The sequence below is a fragment of the Oculina patagonica genome, chromosome 4 (genome assembly GCF_052425735.1).
Source record: "Oculina patagonica isolate OP01 chromosome 4, crgOcupat, whole genome shotgun sequence".
In the NCBI taxonomy this organism is placed as follows: Eukaryota; Metazoa; Cnidaria; class Anthozoa; order Scleractinia; family Oculinidae; genus Oculina; species Oculina patagonica.
The window spans coordinates 50,537,970-50,555,191 of NC_135761.1; the positions used below are offsets into that span (position 1 = coordinate 50,537,970).

Sequence of the window (17,222 nt, forward strand, 5' to 3'; positions counted from 1 at the left end):
ATAATTTTTTGCCAAAATCATTTAAAACATTTCACAACCCGCTAGGAACCATTTTCACAACAAAACAAAAATTCAACTTTGGAATAAAAATGCGTGGGATCCCGCGTTTACCACAGACCCCGGGACCCCGCGTTTTCCACACCCCGATTTTTCTACAGACCCCGGGAACCCGCGTTTTCCACACCCCGGGACCCCGGGACCCCAGCCCCGTGTTTTCCACTGATCCCTGCGAAATGCCAATGTGATCGCCATTAAAACATGCTTCCTGTTGTGTATTCGTTCTTGCTCCTTTATTAGGTCCCGTATGTGTGGTATCAATTGCTGGGCCGTGTAGAAAAGGCAAATCGTACATCCTGAGTAAAGCTTTTGACCAAGGAGAGGTGTTTCCTCTTGGACACGAAATGGACCCTGAGACCATGGGAATATGGATGTGGATTGTTCCAGAAAAGTTTAAGGTATCTGTTTAACCCAGTATCGCGCGCGATCTTTTTTATAGTCTTTCTTACGACAGAGACGTCATTATTGGCTTGTTCAAAATAGTGAAAGATTTACTGTTTGACTCGAAGGACGCCAAAGACAGTAAATGATTTGAAAAGAAGTGGTTTCATGAAAAACAGATGGCGCGTGCTACTTTATCCTGATTGGGCCAACTGAAAATAAATAAATATTGGATTACAATAAGTGACTGTCGAATTCTTGAATGGATCAAGCCGAAGTAATAGAAGAGCTCGATGACAAGCATAACGTAACATAGCATAACATTACATAACATGACTTGACATGACAACATTACATGACATGACACGTCATGACCAGGTTTTTCAATAAGCGCAGGCGGCCGGCGAAATTCGCGTGATTTCGCCAAATACTTTTCCGGTACTTCGACTGAGAACTTAAACTTGCTCTTGAATAATGACTTCCCTTTCGGTTGTTACTGAAAAATGGCGAAAAAAGTCGCGTGGGAACAATGCTTTCTTCATTCTTCAGTTCGTGGAAACAAACCGCCATTTTGTTTTCAAAAGCATAAACTTTGACTTGCATAAATTAGTTTTCCAAATATGGGAAGTAGTGCCTAGTTTTTCCCAAAGGAAGAGAGTTCACTTTGTTTGGCCGGTTTACAATGGTTCTGTTTGGCTGAAAAAATGACTATCAATTGTAAAAAGGGTTTTAGTGATTTATTACTATTGGCAAGAATTAAATATTTTAAGAACTCATAAGATTATTTACATACTCTAAGTGAATAAATGAAAATGTATGGTTCTGTTGAAATAACCTAATTCTTTCTCGAGAATGGAGGAACTGCATTCTAAGAGGCCCAAATTTTAAATTTTACCGGGGGGAGGGCATGCCCCCGAACCCCCCTAGAAGGCTGCGCGAAACATGGATTTTTATTTACATGGATTTTTATTTACTTTCACGAAACATGGATTTTTATTTCGCAACTTCACACTCTGCATTTTTTACCCTTTTTAACATTTTACCCGTCGAAGGCTGTAGATCAAACATCCGAAAGCTCGTATTTTTAAAGTTTTTTTTTAGCCAGAGATCGTTTTCAAATTTTATAACATGTTTTATCCTGGCTGCGGCCCTTCAATATTTTCACGAAACATGGATCGTTCCTATCCCCCACCCTAACTAGCACAAAAAATGATGCCAATACAACATTAAAGATTACATTTTGGGAAATTTTCTTTGCGTTTTATCTATTAACAGGACACTAGTGGTCAGGAATTCACAGTGGTGTTGCTGGACTCTGAAGGAATAGACGCGGCGTCAAGTGAAAGCTCTGATGATCACTGTATATTTACACTCACCATTTTACTTTCTTCTGTGTTGATTTACAACTCAGCTGGGGTGCCGACCAGGACTAACCTAGAAGGACTTGAGTATCCTTGAATAATCAAAGCAATCAATACCGCTTGAAAAATTTATGTTAAAAGAGCAAATTACACATGAGTGCCATTTCCTCGTTCGCCTTTAACTAGGAAAATGGTTAGTTCATATCAACTCCAGCAGCTAGCCGCGATAAGACAGTTTCTACCAAAACGCTAATTATTGTTACAAAATTCACAGGGAACAGAGGAGTCAAGTTTGTCCTCAATTCAAAATCTCTACGGTGCAAAACGACCTTCAAAGCGATCGTGTATGGTTTAAGCGTACGTGGTCATGCAATACTTGTTTGCAGATCGTCTGGTGATATCGTATTCTGACAATGGTCGCCTGGGGCGAAAAAATTGTCGCCCTTCCGAATTTTTTCGGAAAGAAAACGCACGAGGGTACCACAGGCGGCCCAAGCGCACTATGTGAATTATTCATAAAGTACTGTATAAGCGAACGTGACCCTTACCTTCGAGCGGTGTTGTGTTACAAAGATGCGATTTATAAGGGTTTGTATGAACTCGACGATTTTGTTTCAAAAGGAATAATATGTAATGTTCTGCTAATAAAATCGACTAACCTTATTGCCTTGTTGTATTCTTTGTTGTGCGCCCGCTTCTCAGGCCTTTTTGAAGCGTTTTCGGTGAGTTAGCGCTGGCTGGTGGTGTTCCACTATAAACGTTTATAGTTGAATAATCCCCTCGACTTCGTCTCCGGGATTATTCAACAAAAATCACTGAGTCTTAGGTGAATAATTGTTTTAATATCATTTTCAGAGGCCTAGGTGAATATCAAAAACTGCAAAATAACGATAACGACAACGCTTGCATACGTGTAAACCAGTTTAATTCATAATTTGAATTTGAAATCATAATTTACACTCAAGTTTTAGCAATAAAACGGAACAAAACAAACACTACGAAAAAGATAGATATTTGGTACCTTTCTTAAATCGTTGGTGACAGCTGAGCAATTGTGCGAATCCTCTCGAAATTACTAGCTCCAGTGAGAAGAGAACTAACAATGTACTGCCAGTCGGTCTACCTTGAAAGTCAATTTGCAAAATTCCCAATGTTTTAAATATCCAGTGCCACTATTACTACCACTACCACTACCACTACCACTACCACTACCACTACCACTACCACTACCACTACCACTACCACTAACACTACCACTACCAATGCCAACACCAATACCACTTCCACTACCACTACCGCTACCGCTACCGCTACCACTACCACTACCACTACCAATGCCAACACCAATACCACTTCCACTTCCACTACCACTACTCCTACTGCTACTGCTACTGCTACTGCTGCTGCCGCTGCTGCCGCTGCTGCTGCTGCTGCCGCTGCACAAACATCCATTTCTGTGATCCATTTCTGTGATTAAAATGTGCTGCGTCCGTTAAACCTCTATGTTACAAATTATTTAGAATACTAATGTAAAATTCCTTGACATCGAACATAGATTTATACTGAAACTATCTCAGCGGATTCAGCTTCGTTCATCAGCCCAAACAGATTCTGCCCAAGGAAAAAGTACGGAAGAGGATGCAGGTCTTTTTTATAAAACCTTTCCATTCTTCATTTGGCTGTTAAGAGATGTTGCATTTTCTCTTCCGAGTGGCTGTCCTAACATAAAGGATTACTTTCTGACAAGGGTAGGTTCATGACCCCTACGTTTGAACGCAAATTGCCCGAGCTGACTGATTCTCCACAGTTGAACAAGAGTTTTGATAAGTTGAACTGGTTCCCGTTTTTGGCCCTCGGTGTGAACTGGCCAAGAGTGAGTTAAATGGTAGACGCAACACACATTTTTGATAGAATACTTTATGTACTTTTAATAAGAATAAGTATCCTCATTGATAAAACGAAGGCAGCCATTAATTATTTTAGTTGACGTTTTCGTGTAAGTTCTTATCGCATACAGTAACACCTAATCAGTCACTTATTGCTAACTCTTAGCAACTTTTGTACCAATTTAAAACTTGCTCAACACGTTTTAAATAACAACTGAAAAACAAGGCTATACATTCTGAACAGTGTACCTCCTTCAATCTCTACTTATTTCTCTTAGATTTTCAAGTGTTCTTCGAATTCCAATGATGACCAAGCCAGCAAAATAGCAAAAGGCATTTTGGACATCTTTCATGGTTTCGACGCTTTCAAGCTTCCTCCCCCGGCGTCAGACCCAGAAGTATTATTAAACCTTAACAATACGGAAGTACAACAGGCCATTAACAAATCGTTTGTCCGTGGGGTTCAGGAATTCAAAGCGATGTTGATGCCTAAGTTAGCACCAAAGAGCAGCTTCAACGATGGAGATTATGTCACTGGTGAAGGTAATAACTTAAAATAAAAATAAAAAAATATCACGTACACACGAGTGGTTATAAGGGAAAAATTGAGATGTTTGTTTAAGACCAATTTCTCAAGAAAAACGACATGTGATCATCAATATTGGCTTCAAGGCGTTCGTAGAACTCTTAAGACGGGAGAGCCATAAATTTCAACCGCGGGCCCACATTAGCATAAATTCGAAAAATTTGAAAAAAATTCACAGCATAGCCCTAGGTAAACTATAACTATAAATATATATTTTACTTCGATTCGATGAATATTTTAGGCGTACGGAAGTGATCTTGATTTTGCATCTCTCGGAAGCGGTTTCAGGGATCTGATACCGCACACTTCAAACACCTCAATTTCAAAATTAAAACGATCTCTTTCGAAACAACAAATACATCATCTAAAAGAATAGATAATTATACACATTTTGAATGGTTATTTTCTAAGTTTGAATCAATATTAAATATTTGGGAGATTTTTAATTCTTTACATCATTTTGAGACATTTCACGCAAGGCAAAATTGACAAAATTCAGCGCCTAAAATCATTGCCTGGTACATAAGCTAAGGTATAAAAACGTATACCACGTGAAAGAGCATTGTTTCTTCTTTGAAAATCCGTTTTCAAAACCACGGGCTACTAAAAAGACGATTTTTAACGGCCCGAAATGCAAGTAGTACTTTCGTGAAATTTGAGCTTCGCCGTAACGGCTTCGCGATGCTTGAAACTCACAAAGAATAACAAATAAACATATTTAAACAATACAGTTTTAATAATACTTGTCAACAGGTACCAGAACATACTCGCGAGACTATTTGGCGTGGTGTTGTATCATTTCTAAGAAATAAGAAACCATTTTAGCCGTTTTATTTGACCTCGAGTTCCAAAGTAACAGAAAGCAAACACAGGTCACGTAGCGTTTGTCAAGGTCAAAGCACCCTTTATCAGATCAAATTGTAATCAATGAATTTCATTTGTAACACAGATAACAAGAGCTACAATCAAATAATGTTCATACCTTATAATAAGTAGTCAAAGCACCCTGGAAACTTTAAGAAATCCAATCGAAGCCCATCGAAAACAACATCTATTCTTCGCTGGTTTGAGTCAACTGTGCTTATCGTTAGCTTGCGTTACATAATGGATAGACCGCTGACAAGCTGTTATATTTTGCGGGCTTGATTCTACAGAAGGACGTTTATCCGTCCTTTACAGTCTATTAAATATTTTATTATTGTTGTTAGTGACCCCTTTTACCCTAAATGTTTGTTAAGTAAACTAAAGCGTGACCTTAACTCGGGTGACTTTCAACAGATGCCACTTAGAAACGAACCTTTATTTTCTTAGGGGGGGGGGGGGGGAGGGGTGGACATTAGCCAAATAAATTGCTGCAGAGTAAAACCGGCTGAAATAATCTTGCAAGAAAGCCAAAAAATTAATTTCGTTAAATGAAAATGAAACATGTGAAAAATAAACATCTAGCTCAGCAAAAATTACCCCTCCCGTCTCCCATCTTCTCAAAAAATAATGGTTTTTAGCTCACTTATCTAAATACATCTCCTGTTGTGTCATTTGGTTTTACTATCTTTCTGTAATATTCATTGTTATTGGCTATTCCTTTATTTGAAAATATATCCTTTACTCTACAACTTCAAGATGAACTAAATGGCCAGTCTCCTACCCGATCTGGAACTTAGCATCCAGGTACTGGCGCTGATTGTCGTTAAAACGGCTGGCCTTTTTTGAAACTTTTAGAGCCCAGCCTTGCTCTAGGGGGGCCTCTGGGCACTCTTCATGATCAGTTGTCGTCGAGACAGCTAGTGTTGGCTGAAGGGAACAACCCTCTTAAATCTTTTTAGCGTACGCCAATACTGCCTGGTCAAAAAGGGTGTGCTTCTCAGAAACGAGTTTGCACTTTCCGAACAGCAAATGGCGCTCAAGGTTGTAGTACTTTTGATAGGTGCAGATGCACCCATCCACAGGACACGACAACAGCCCACTGCTTGCACCTTCCTCTTCTTCATCTCCGTCCTCGTCTTCTTCTTCATCCAAGTGTTCGATCATGGCTCGTTCGGCAGGTACGCGCCTTTCTTTAGAGCATGCCACAAAGTCTCCTTTAGACACCTCAGCCTTACACACATCTGGTAACCTTACAGGAACTGAATAATGGACCAGAAAAAAATATTAGAAAAAAGTAAAGGAATAACATAGTAATGTACAAATGAAACAAAATAGTAGGGAAGACTCTTCAAATTATTTGTTTATATATTTTATCTTATCTTATTTATTTTTTTATTTAATATTTTACTGGTAAGATGGGAGTTTCATCCAAATAAGAATAAGATGTTGAAAATAAAAAAAAAGACAAGAAATCGGATTGCCCATCATTAAATAGTTTTTTCCGATTTACTTTTTCCCTTGACTTTTTCTTAACACAGTAGTGAAAATATCAGAATAGAGGTATATAACTAATATAAGATATGCATGTATGTTGTTGTTGTAACTATAACCTTGTAATTGAGACCATGGTATATTCTTTCCCTCTCCAATGTTGCATGCCTTCCATACTGTGACACAGTCCTCTTGGTAGAGGAAATTGTTTAAGCTGCTGATACCCTCCCACCGGCCTGGAACCTCTTGCTGTGGCTTGTTGGTAGCATCGGTAACTAGGACGACCCGCACAGCACTCATGCCCCCGTGAGACAACATGGCTTCTTTGAAGTCGCGCGCCGTTACCACGTCGTGGCCCTGGTTGATGTATCATCGCACATAAGCCTTGATGGAAGCGGCTTTCCTGTCACAAGGCCCTTTACCTCCCTGAGGGTCACTGAAGTCGACTCTTTTTACATCAATCCCCGTCGCCTCTCCCATCAGACGGCATGCTGACAGCATGGCTGCACTGTGATAGCACCCAGCGTTATCTTGCCTTAGTGCTGCACTTGTAATTTCAGGATGCTTGAGCCATGATCGAACACTTGGATGAAGAAGAAGACGAGGACGGAGATGAAGAAGAGGAAGGTGCAAGCAGTGGGCTGTTGTCGTGTCCTGTGGATGGGTGCATCTGCACCTATCAAAAGTACTACAACCTTGAGCGCCATTTGCTGTTCGGAAAGTGCAAACTCGTTTCTGAGAAGCACACCCTTTTTGACCAGGCAGTATTGGCGTACGCTAAAAAGATTTAAGAGGGTTGTTCCCTTCAGCCAACACTAGCTGTCCCGACGACAACTGATCATGAAGAGTGCCCAGAGGCCCCCCTAGAGCAAGGCTGGGCTCTAAAAGTTTCAAAAAAGGCCAGCCGTTTTAACGACAATCAGCGCCAGTACCTGGATGCTAAGTTCCAGATCGGGTAGGAGACTGGCCACAAATCCGACCCTGGAAAAGTATCTCGGGACATGCGATACGCAAGGAAGGAAAATGGTCAGCGGCTCTTTCAGGTTGACGAGTTCCTAACTGCGCAGCAGATTCAGGGATACTTCTCGCGTACCGCTGCAAAATTGAAACACGCGACATCTCAGTCAGCTCATGTAACCGATGATAACGACCTTCTGGCGGCCCAAGAGGAAGAAGCCTTTACCTCTGCTCGTGCATCCATCCTAGACCAGTGCCAACTGGTTCATCCCATCGTGTATGACACACTTAATATGATATGTTCCTTGTATACTAGTAACAAGCTGACCAAACTCAGTGTTGCACAACTGCGGTCAATCTGCGATTTCTACAACATGGACATCGAGGCCCAATCGTCAAAGCAAAAAGCGCCTTACATTAGTTTCATTTCAGATATTGTTGGGTCGTGTTCTTGCACGAGGGTTTAAGATTTAAATGTTGACTATTGCAACTGATTGGAGAGCTGCTTTAAGGTTACACAATACCTGCAGAGGGCTACTTTTGTCGAAAAAACGTTTTTCATACTTAACTCAATATTTACTATAAATATAGCAAAAACTAATTGATAAATTGCTTAATAATAACTTGACCCATTTAGTTCATCTTGAAGTTGTAGAGTAAAGGATATATTTTCAAATAAAGGAATAGCCAATAACAATGAATATTACAGAAAGATAGTAAAACCAAATGACACAACAGGAGATGTATTTAGATAAGTGAGCTAAAAACCATTATTTTTTGAGAAGATGGGAGACGGGAGGGGTAATTTTTGCTGAGCTAGATGTTTATTTTTCACATGTTTCATTTTCATTTAACGAAATTAATTTTTTGGCTTTCTTGCACGATTATTTCAGCCGGTTTTACTCTGCAGCAATTTATTTGGCTAATGTCCACCCCTCCCCCCCCCCCCCCCCCTAAGAAAATAAAGGTTCGTTCCTAAGTGGCATCTGTTGAAAGTCACCGGAGTTAAGGTCACGCTTTAGTTTACTTAACAAACATTTAGGGTAAAAGGGGTCACTAACAACAATAATAAAATATTTAATAGACTGTAAAGGACGGATAAACGTCCTTCTGTAGAATCAAGCCCGCAAAATATAACAGCTTGTCAGCGGTCTATCCATTATGTAACGCAAGCTAACGATAAATGTTGTTTTCGATGGGCTTCGATTGGATTTTTTTAAGTTTCCAGGGTGCTTTGACTACTTATTATAAGGTATGAACATTATTTGATTGTAGCTCTTGTTATCTGTGTTACAAATGAAATTCATTGATTACAATTTGATCTGATAAAGGGTGCTTTGACCTTAACAAACGCTACGTGACCTGTGTTTGCTTTCTGTTACTTTGGAACTCGAGGTCAAATAAAACGGCTAAAATGGTTTCTTATTTCCTAGAAATGATACAACACCACGCCAAATAGTCTTGCGAGTATGTTCTGGTACCTGTTGACAAGTATTATTAAAACTGTATTGTTTAAATATGTTTATTTGTTATTCTTTGTGAGTTTCAAGCATCGCGAAGCCGTTACGGCGAAGCTCAAATTTCACGAAAGTACTACTTGCATTTCGGGCCGTTAAAAATCGTCTTTTTAGTAGCCCGTGGTTTTGAAAACGGATTTTCAAAGAAGAAACAATGCTCTTTCACGTGGTATACGTTTTTATACCTTAGCTTATGTACCAGGCAATGATTTTAGGCGCTGAATTTTGTCAATTTTGCCTTGCGTGAAATGTCTCAAAATGATGTAAAGAATTAAAAATCTCCCAAATATTTAATATTGATTCAAACTTAGAAAATAACCATTCAAAATGTGTATAATTATCTATTCTTTTAGATGATGTATTTGTTGTTTCGAAAGAGATCGTTTTAATTTTGAAATTGAGGTGTTTGAAGTGTGCGGTATCAGACCCCTGAAACCGCTTCCGAGAGATGCAAAATCAAGATCACTTCCGTACGCCTAAAATATTCATCGAATCGAAGTAAAATATATATTTATAGTTATAGTTCACCTAGGGCTATGCTGTGAATTTTTTTCAAATTTTTCGAATTTATGCTAATGTGGGCCCGCGGTTGAAATTTATGGCTCTCCCGTCTTAAAGACTGAAAAAAGAGACATTCACTTAACACATCACTCACATTGGGCAAAACGCTGTCGTGAAGAATCTAACTTGTTTTTAATGCAGTTCGCACACGTAACGATCCACCAGCTTGTACTGTAAAAAATAATAATCGATTTTTACAAAAAAAAAAGCAAGCAGTGTTATGTGTATGGAAATACTTCCATGTTTAATGAGAATCACGTTATATAAAGTGACGTCATACATCTTGTATCTCCCCTCTAAAAAAAGTAAAGCGTACACAAATATAACAATTCAAACTGATTATAGACATTGCCCTCAACAGCTCACTGTTCAAGATCTTATGCCAAAGGTCTTTTTAAAGCTAGTGTATTCAGCTGATAGCATCAACTTAGCCTTTAGTAGCATGTCAGTGATTAACAGTCCTTAATCGACTGGTAATACACAACGTCCTTGAGTCTGGGTTGTCTTCTCTGACATTTCGGCTATACGTCAGGGGTCTTGGCGATCTTTATGTCACTTCCTGGGCCCCTGGTGATCTGTTTGTCGACTTTCGGTCTAGCAGTTTGCCTTTGTTAACATCCATAGTCTTGATGATGTCTCTCGTGCTTGTACACTAAATGAACGAAGTGTGTTAGCAAGTTTACGTGACTGAAGACGATTTTTATGCCATTGGTGTTATCATTCCAACAATGACACCAGCTTTGACAGGAAGTAGTAATATGGCTCTTCTGTTAAAAATCTGTCATTTTTGTTGAGCTACGGAGCCATCTGTTGCAACTCTAGTCGTGCATCCACTAGCTGGGTAGTAGTTGGAATTTGGATCTTCAGTCTCCTGTTACGATAGTTTAAGATTGAAAATAGCTCATTCCAGTTCTCGGAGTGTTCCTATTTTACAGCAAGGCAATGGATGGATCGATACCATCTTTTCAAAATTTCTTCACTACAGATTTGGTTGCTTCGACATATGTTTCTTTCGCTTGTCCATTAGCTTTCGGGTACTTGGGAGATGTCGTTTTGCGCTTAAAAATCACCATTGGCTTCAAATCCAAGGAACATTGTCTGAAATGACTTCATCAAGTATCCAATGGTATGCAAAGGTGGATTTTAGTTGAGTGATGACTACCTTGTACAGACTTTTCGATAGCTTTGATTCAACGATTTGGAGTTTTCTTCTTAACCTCCTTGCTCTGGTGAATCTTCATATTAACCTAAATTAACTAATGTGTGTCTTTTTATTTGTTCACAATGTTCAAATTCAAGCGCTTGCTGTCCTTGTAAAGATCTACGTTGATGCCTTGAACACCCCTGGCACAGTTCCCAGTGTCCAGAGCGCTTGGGAAACGTTTCTTCACACAAAGGGCTCCGAGGCAAAACTCGCTGCCTTGCAGGTGTATGAAAGCACAATGACGTCACAGCTGGATGGTGTATTGCCTTGTGATAGTGACAACATTCGCCAGGTCCAACAAACCGCGATTGGAGAAGGCATGAAGCTGTTTCAAGAAGAAACTTTCGGGGTATCAGCCACAAGCATTGAAAACTACCTTGCTGAGCTTATGGTAAGAGAGAATGATATCATTTTTGCTCCTAGTGCATGTGTAAATAAACTAAACCAAGCAACCTGGTTAAACGAGCTGTTTGGTCGAATTTCATCCAGATCGCAAATGTCGGATAAATCTGCAAGCAGAAAACAACCAGGCCAAAATCACCATGTTGATTAAGTAATATTCTGTATGTGTCTACAAGTGCCATTATTTCTGTTTGTTTAAAAAATACTAAATTACACCAATTTCATAGACCACTCAAATGCACTACCTGTGCCTCTGATATCAGCCATGCCAGAGCCCACAATAAAAGGAAAAACTAAAAATATATATATATACTGTGAAATTGTCCTTACTCGTTTCTTTGGAAGGCTAGTTTAACTGATACTAGAATTTAAAAACGCTTTTCAAATATCACTAAGATTAAACTGATGTCAAAATACTTCGCTTGCTTAACTATAACAGCAGCGCAAGGTTCTATCGACGCAGCGAAATTCTATCGACGTAAGGACGGTGTTCGACACCCGTATGTCTAGTACCAAGCAGACATGTCCACTCTTCTTTGGGATGACTGTGAGACGTACCTTGCCACAGATTATAATTCTTATCATCAAGTGCGTTCTAAGAACATAACGAAAGTTGGAAAACGTTGGTCAGAGTTGACCCTGTGTTTGTAACTGTCATAATGATGACAGTTTCGATTCTTGTTTAGAAAAGTAAATGTCTGCCGTTCTTGTCCTTGTTATTTGCCGCCTAAGCAGTTGAATAAGGATTGAAAAGAATCGTAACACCGATCGAATGACTTGTGCCATGTCTGTAAAAATATTTCTACATGGCCTTAAATTTATTGTTGTGTAGCCACCTGGAAAGCTAAATTTGGGATACCATGCCACTGAGCACTGACCTCAGTGCAATTATGTGCTATAATCATGGTCGAAACAAGTAGTTGATCCATATAGAAAGGCCATCGTGTTTATATCTTAGTGTCACTCTAGTCACGATTTAGCCAAATAAACGGAAGCAAACAACAATTGATATCTCTTAGGAATCCATGAAGAATGTTTTGAAACGATGGCAAGAAGACAATGATCGCCTGACCGAGGAAGACTGTCGCAAGCTGCTGCGTGATCTCAAAGAGCAGCACTTGGATCCTGTTCTCAAGCAACTAAATGACAAAGATGGAGCTTCAATGACCTTTAATGAAATCAGGGAAGCTTACTCGGCAATTGAAAACGCCTTTCAGCTCAAAGCCAGGGGAGCCAGACATGTGCGCGCGCAAGTGCTCTCTGAGTCCCTTTCGGTAGGTTTGATCTGGGTTTTTAATTATTCAGACAGAAAAAGCTCACTTTCACTCGACGGTTTAATTTATCTCTAATAAAGAAAAAAAAGAAATGCATTAACCTGGCTCTAAGACACGCCTGGAGGACATTTTAAGGACACATGTAGCTACTGTTGTTGTTGTTGTTGTCTCGTGTCACGTGCATAGACTTGTGACACGAGTAGAACTACCAAGACATCCCATTCCTATGTAAACATTATACTAAAATTACAGGTGCACTCACGCACCTGAAATGCCTTCTTCTGTAAATTGGAACTTCTGGGATGCGCGTGTTTACTTACGCAATCAGACAATGACATTTTGAAAGAAATATAAATAGCGGTGTATTCGACTGTAATTAAAATTGTAAGTAAATCACGTGGCAATCCCGTATACCAATTTTGTTGTCCTTTTTTGTAAGATTATGTATAATTCGAATCATTTATTTTTCTAATGCTGCAGCAACTGGAATCAGAGATGAATAAGCACCTGGTACACTTGCAGCAGTTAAAGGACTATGACGAGAATCTAGCCAAAGAGAAAGCAGAAAAGGCCCATGAGGAGCAGAAAAGACGAAAGGTTGAGGTGATGAAATAAATCAAACTCCTGTAGCTGAGTACGATAAGAAAGCAGAGGATCTATGAATTGAACCAGAAGCATATGCTTCTGATTGAACAAAATGAAATGTTTATTTAACAAATAAAGAAGCTTGAGCCATGTTTTATACTGTCATAAAACACGACGGGCATTTGAGAACACGAGGGAAATGTAGAAAATATGAGCCGCAGGCGAATGTTTCCTACATTTCTCGAGTGTTCTCAAATACTCGGAGTGTTTTATGACAGAATAAAACCTGGCTTAGGCTTCTTTCTTTGTCTTATGATATAGATTTTAGACACCGCGAGTGAAAAGTTTAATTAAAAATAAAGTCTTGTAAATGTACAACGAGAGCGACCGAACAAAGGTGAAAATCAGCAATTAGTTTACGGGAAAACTAGAAAACTGACACAATTTCATTCAGTGTTCGACGTAAAGTAAGGCTAAGCATTTCAGGTAAGTTTTTTTACCTTTCAATCTTAATCTTGTCTTTTTGAACTTCAATAAACTTCACCGCCGCTGAGCGCAATTTAGTCTCGATAACAGCCGTGCCTTGGTTCGTTCGACTTGATCAAGGCGTATAATTTCCAGAAGAGCTATTGCTTCGGATCTTCCCGTAAACTTTAATTGTTGTCACAATTTTCCAGCATATAAATAGACGATTGAAGAGGAAATTGTCGAAGAAGATCTTTGAAAGAAAGCTCACTTGCTCACTTTCCTTGAGAAGTGAACACCTCAAGAAGTAAACACCGCGCCACAATTTTTCCCGTCTCCTCAAAATTTCACTTCGTTTACATCAAAATGAAATGTCCAGTGGATTTATACTTAAAAAGGAATTTAAAGAAAACAATTATTCCATTCGCCCTTGTTGGATACGAGTGGTTATAGCCAACAAACAGTCAACGACGCGCGAAGCACTCGAGGAAAGCTGACGAAAAACATAGGTTGTTAGCCAATCAGAGCGCGCATAGACTCCTATCTATATTATAATGGAACATAAAGTTGACTACCCTAGCTAGCTAATGCTGTGAAGTTTCTAAAGTAACGACCAAAACGTGTAACATAATTATGTTTTAGTTTTTAACGTTGTTTTACAACGTAAAGCTTTGTCAGTGACAAACATTTAAATAACTTTGTTATGCCTTTCCAAAAATGTTTTAATGAATTTGCAGACTCGAGGTTATAATTAAATAATAAACTTTGTAGAAAAGAATTCAAGATATAGCAAATTATGTGGCAGGGCCGTTCCAAAAATTTTCCAAAACGTCTTGTTTTAGTTTTTAACGTTGTTTTACAACGTAAAGCTTTGTCAGTGACAAACATTTAAATAACTTTGTTATGCCCTTCCAAAAATGTTTTACTGAATTTGTTGACTCGAGGTTAAAATAATAAACCTTGTAGAAGAGAATTCAAGACATAGCAAAACGTGGTAATATACTGACTCTGGAATTAAAGCAACCTAATAAAACATCAGATATGTTATTTACCGGTCTGGAAGTCCTTAGAAGGTAAAACTGTGCTCGAGGCTTTGTATAAGGCGTGAGGCGCAGGCCAAGGGCCTTGCTCGAGACCGAGGACACAGTTCTTCCTCATACTGACCGACATTTTCCTACAAATAACGTTCCCAGTTTTTGATCTACTCTAAATTGGTTTGAACCTGTCATTGCCTTATTAGTGACCAAAAGAAATGACCGGGTAATACAGCCATGTCGGCGAAATGCAAGTCCACCTACCTCTATTTCATACTTTTTTATAAGTGGCAAGCCACCCAATCCTATCGGCAAAATACTGCACCGACTACATTCATGTTTGGAAGTCAAGTGTTATTCAAAGTACCTTGGCAGTTCTCAGAATCCCTCCACAGAACGGCCAGAGAGGCAGCTTCACTCATGAACGGCCACGTTTGGATACAAATGTTCAAATCATCGTCAAATCATCGTGTGCTCGCTTATCAAGAAGGCAACGGCTGAATACTAACGTAACAAGGGAAATTTGAGCACTCAGTGTTTTGAAACAGCAAATTTTTCTTTGAGCTTCTTATATACAATCACGAAATTCGACAGATTGCCTAAGCCCTACAAAATTGCTTTACAAATCCCAGCAACTTAATATTTGGCGAGTTAACAAATTACCTGTTAAAAAAGGATAATCACGAGTGGGATGACGTCATGTGCACATTGAACTAGAGTTTTTTCGCCTGGCGTGGAAATTTAATTTTTCTAGAGTTTTGGTTGGCCATTCTGAGAAAACGTTCGTCTTAAAACAGTTATGAAAGAAGACAATTAGGTGGCAGTATTTTTTTTAGGACTTCTAAGATAAGACTTAACGAAAAACATAAAAGCTGTAACAATGCTTAAGAGATCAAAAGAAAAAAGTGTCGCTTTGAAACGAACAAAACGAACGAACCGCGAAGAGTTTAAGGGACAGGATAGCCGGAAATGCAGTACGGATACCTGTATGTGGATAACAGGTCATCCTAAAAGTTTTGGTAGCTATTCGTTTATCCCTCCTAAAATCTGTAATAATTTTATGTCAACAGTTTGTCTGTGACGTTACGCGTTGTCACAAGAAAAATTCTCATACATTTTATAAGCCTTTAGGCTTGATTTTGCATTAATTTACCCTCGCACGTACAAGGTGGGGGGGGGGGGGAGTGGGTCGATGCCAACCCTCTTGAAATTTTTAAATTTCGGAATTTTAAAAAAGGGATTTACTCTATAACGCTGTAATATTCAGTACCTGCTCATTTATCCCTTGCGAAAAATTTGTCAAACATGTTCCTATTATATTTAACATTGCCATGGTAACGTCACAACAACAAAAAAATTTCTGGTCGGAAATTTTCAGGTTTTTTTTAAATAAAAATTGTACGATACCTTTTATTTTTTACATTCCGAAAGCATTCTGGCTTGATCTTGCATCAGTTTTCGTTATTTTGTGATGGTCAAATCTAAATGGTGACGTCCAAGATGGCGAAACCAAGATGGCAGGTCTAACGCCGTCATTTAGCGTCTTATGTCAGCTTGTAGAGTAAGCTAAGGGCTTTCTACGCAGTGCAAATAATTTCACTGAGCCTTAATAAAACGAAAAACCTGGGGAGGGATTCCATCCTCACCCCGTTAGTACGACGGTGGGGGTATGATTTTCCTTCTACGTCCGAGGTTTAATTAGCCTATGTTGCAGACGAACTATACCCGGTATAGTCCGTCTCCTGTGACAAAAAGAATTTGCCACTCCCCTCCCCCCTCTTTGTCTTACCCGGGTTTTCTATAATAGCCTCTGATTGGCACTTGTATATAGTAGAAAAAGGGTTAATTTTTTCTATTATTTCCAGATTTTCTATGAAAATAGGGAAATGCAAGATGGCGGGGGGGGGGGGGGGGCTAATGACGTCATATGACGTCACAGTCCTCAAAGCTTGTGTCATCTTGCGAGCCAAGGGCTTTCTATTCAATGTAAATCAATTTTGCTGTGCCGTAATACAACGAAAGCCTTAAACAGATTCCATCAACCCCCTCCCCCTCCCCACAAGCCCCACTGTACCACGATGGGGACATGAATTTACATGTACGAGGGTAAACATGTTGACACAAGACTCTTTCTGTTCTGTTTGATTACCGCAGGAGGAGAATGCTCGCCTGAAGCAGGAGCAACGCATGAAGGAGAAGCAGGTTCGCTATTTTATTATTATTACTATTTTATTATTATAGTACACTCAACAAAATTACTGGATCAGTACAATTAATCCCAAATATTGTACTCTGCACATGGAAGATTGCTTATTACTTTTTTTTATGAAGTTTGGCCATTGCGCATGCGGGCAGTTAAAAGTACTTAAATATGATCTTAAAATTGATCGGGCCTTTCGCTGTTTAGTCCAGTCCCTGAACTCTCTCTTTCGCGCGCCCTTCATAGGGGTTGAACCCAGGCGCGAGAAGAGAGAGTCCAGAATAACTTGCATGCGCATGCTCAGAACGAACCAATCAGAAGCGAGGAGTGTGGCGTCACTTGCTTAGGGCGCGCGCGCTGGTTAAAAATGCTCGCTCAAATGACGAATTCCACTACG

The 17,222-nt window shown here is 39.4% G+C and overlaps 3 protein-coding genes across 6 annotated transcripts in view; 1 reads left to right on the top strand and 2 right to left on the bottom strand.

Annotated features, from left to right (window-relative positions):
* The window catches only part of LOC144650453 (uncharacterized), a 163,867-nt gene that overhangs the window by 135,302 nt on the left and 11,343 nt on the right, over nucleotides 1–17,222 (bottom strand). The window lies entirely within an intron of this gene.
* LOC144650426 (guanylate-binding protein 7-like) overlaps nucleotides 1–17,222 on the top strand; it is a 43,744-nt gene that overhangs the window by 17,077 nt on the left and 9,445 nt on the right. For all 4 annotated transcript variants that reach the window (XM_078510099.1, XM_078510102.1, XM_078510101.1 and 1 more), the window contains exons 3-10: nucleotides 298–455; nucleotides 1,714–1,886; nucleotides 3,355–3,547; nucleotides 3,964–4,228; nucleotides 10,961–11,256; nucleotides 12,287–12,541; nucleotides 13,022–13,144; nucleotides 16,780–16,827. In XM_078510099.1, coding sequence (XP_078366225.1) covers nucleotides 298–455; nucleotides 1,714–1,886; nucleotides 3,355–3,547; nucleotides 3,964–4,228; nucleotides 10,961–11,256; nucleotides 12,287–12,541; nucleotides 13,022–13,144; nucleotides 16,780–16,827 — 1,511 coding nt within the window. The remainder of the gene's footprint in view (nucleotides 1–297; nucleotides 456–1,713; nucleotides 1,887–3,354; nucleotides 3,548–3,963; nucleotides 4,229–10,960; nucleotides 11,257–12,286; nucleotides 12,542–13,021; nucleotides 13,145–16,779; nucleotides 16,828–17,222) is intronic.
* Nucleotides 6,071–7,755, bottom strand: LOC144650456 (uncharacterized). The gene is made up of 2 exons (XM_078510142.1): nucleotides 6,746–7,755; nucleotides 6,071–6,394 (listed from the first exon to the last, which is right to left on the bottom strand). The coding sequence occupies exons 1-2, from the start codon at nucleotides 6,942–6,944 to the stop codon at nucleotides 6,081–6,083; spliced, it is 513 nt and encodes a 170-aa protein (XP_078366268.1). The 5' UTR covers nucleotides 6,945–7,755; the 3' UTR covers nucleotides 6,071–6,080.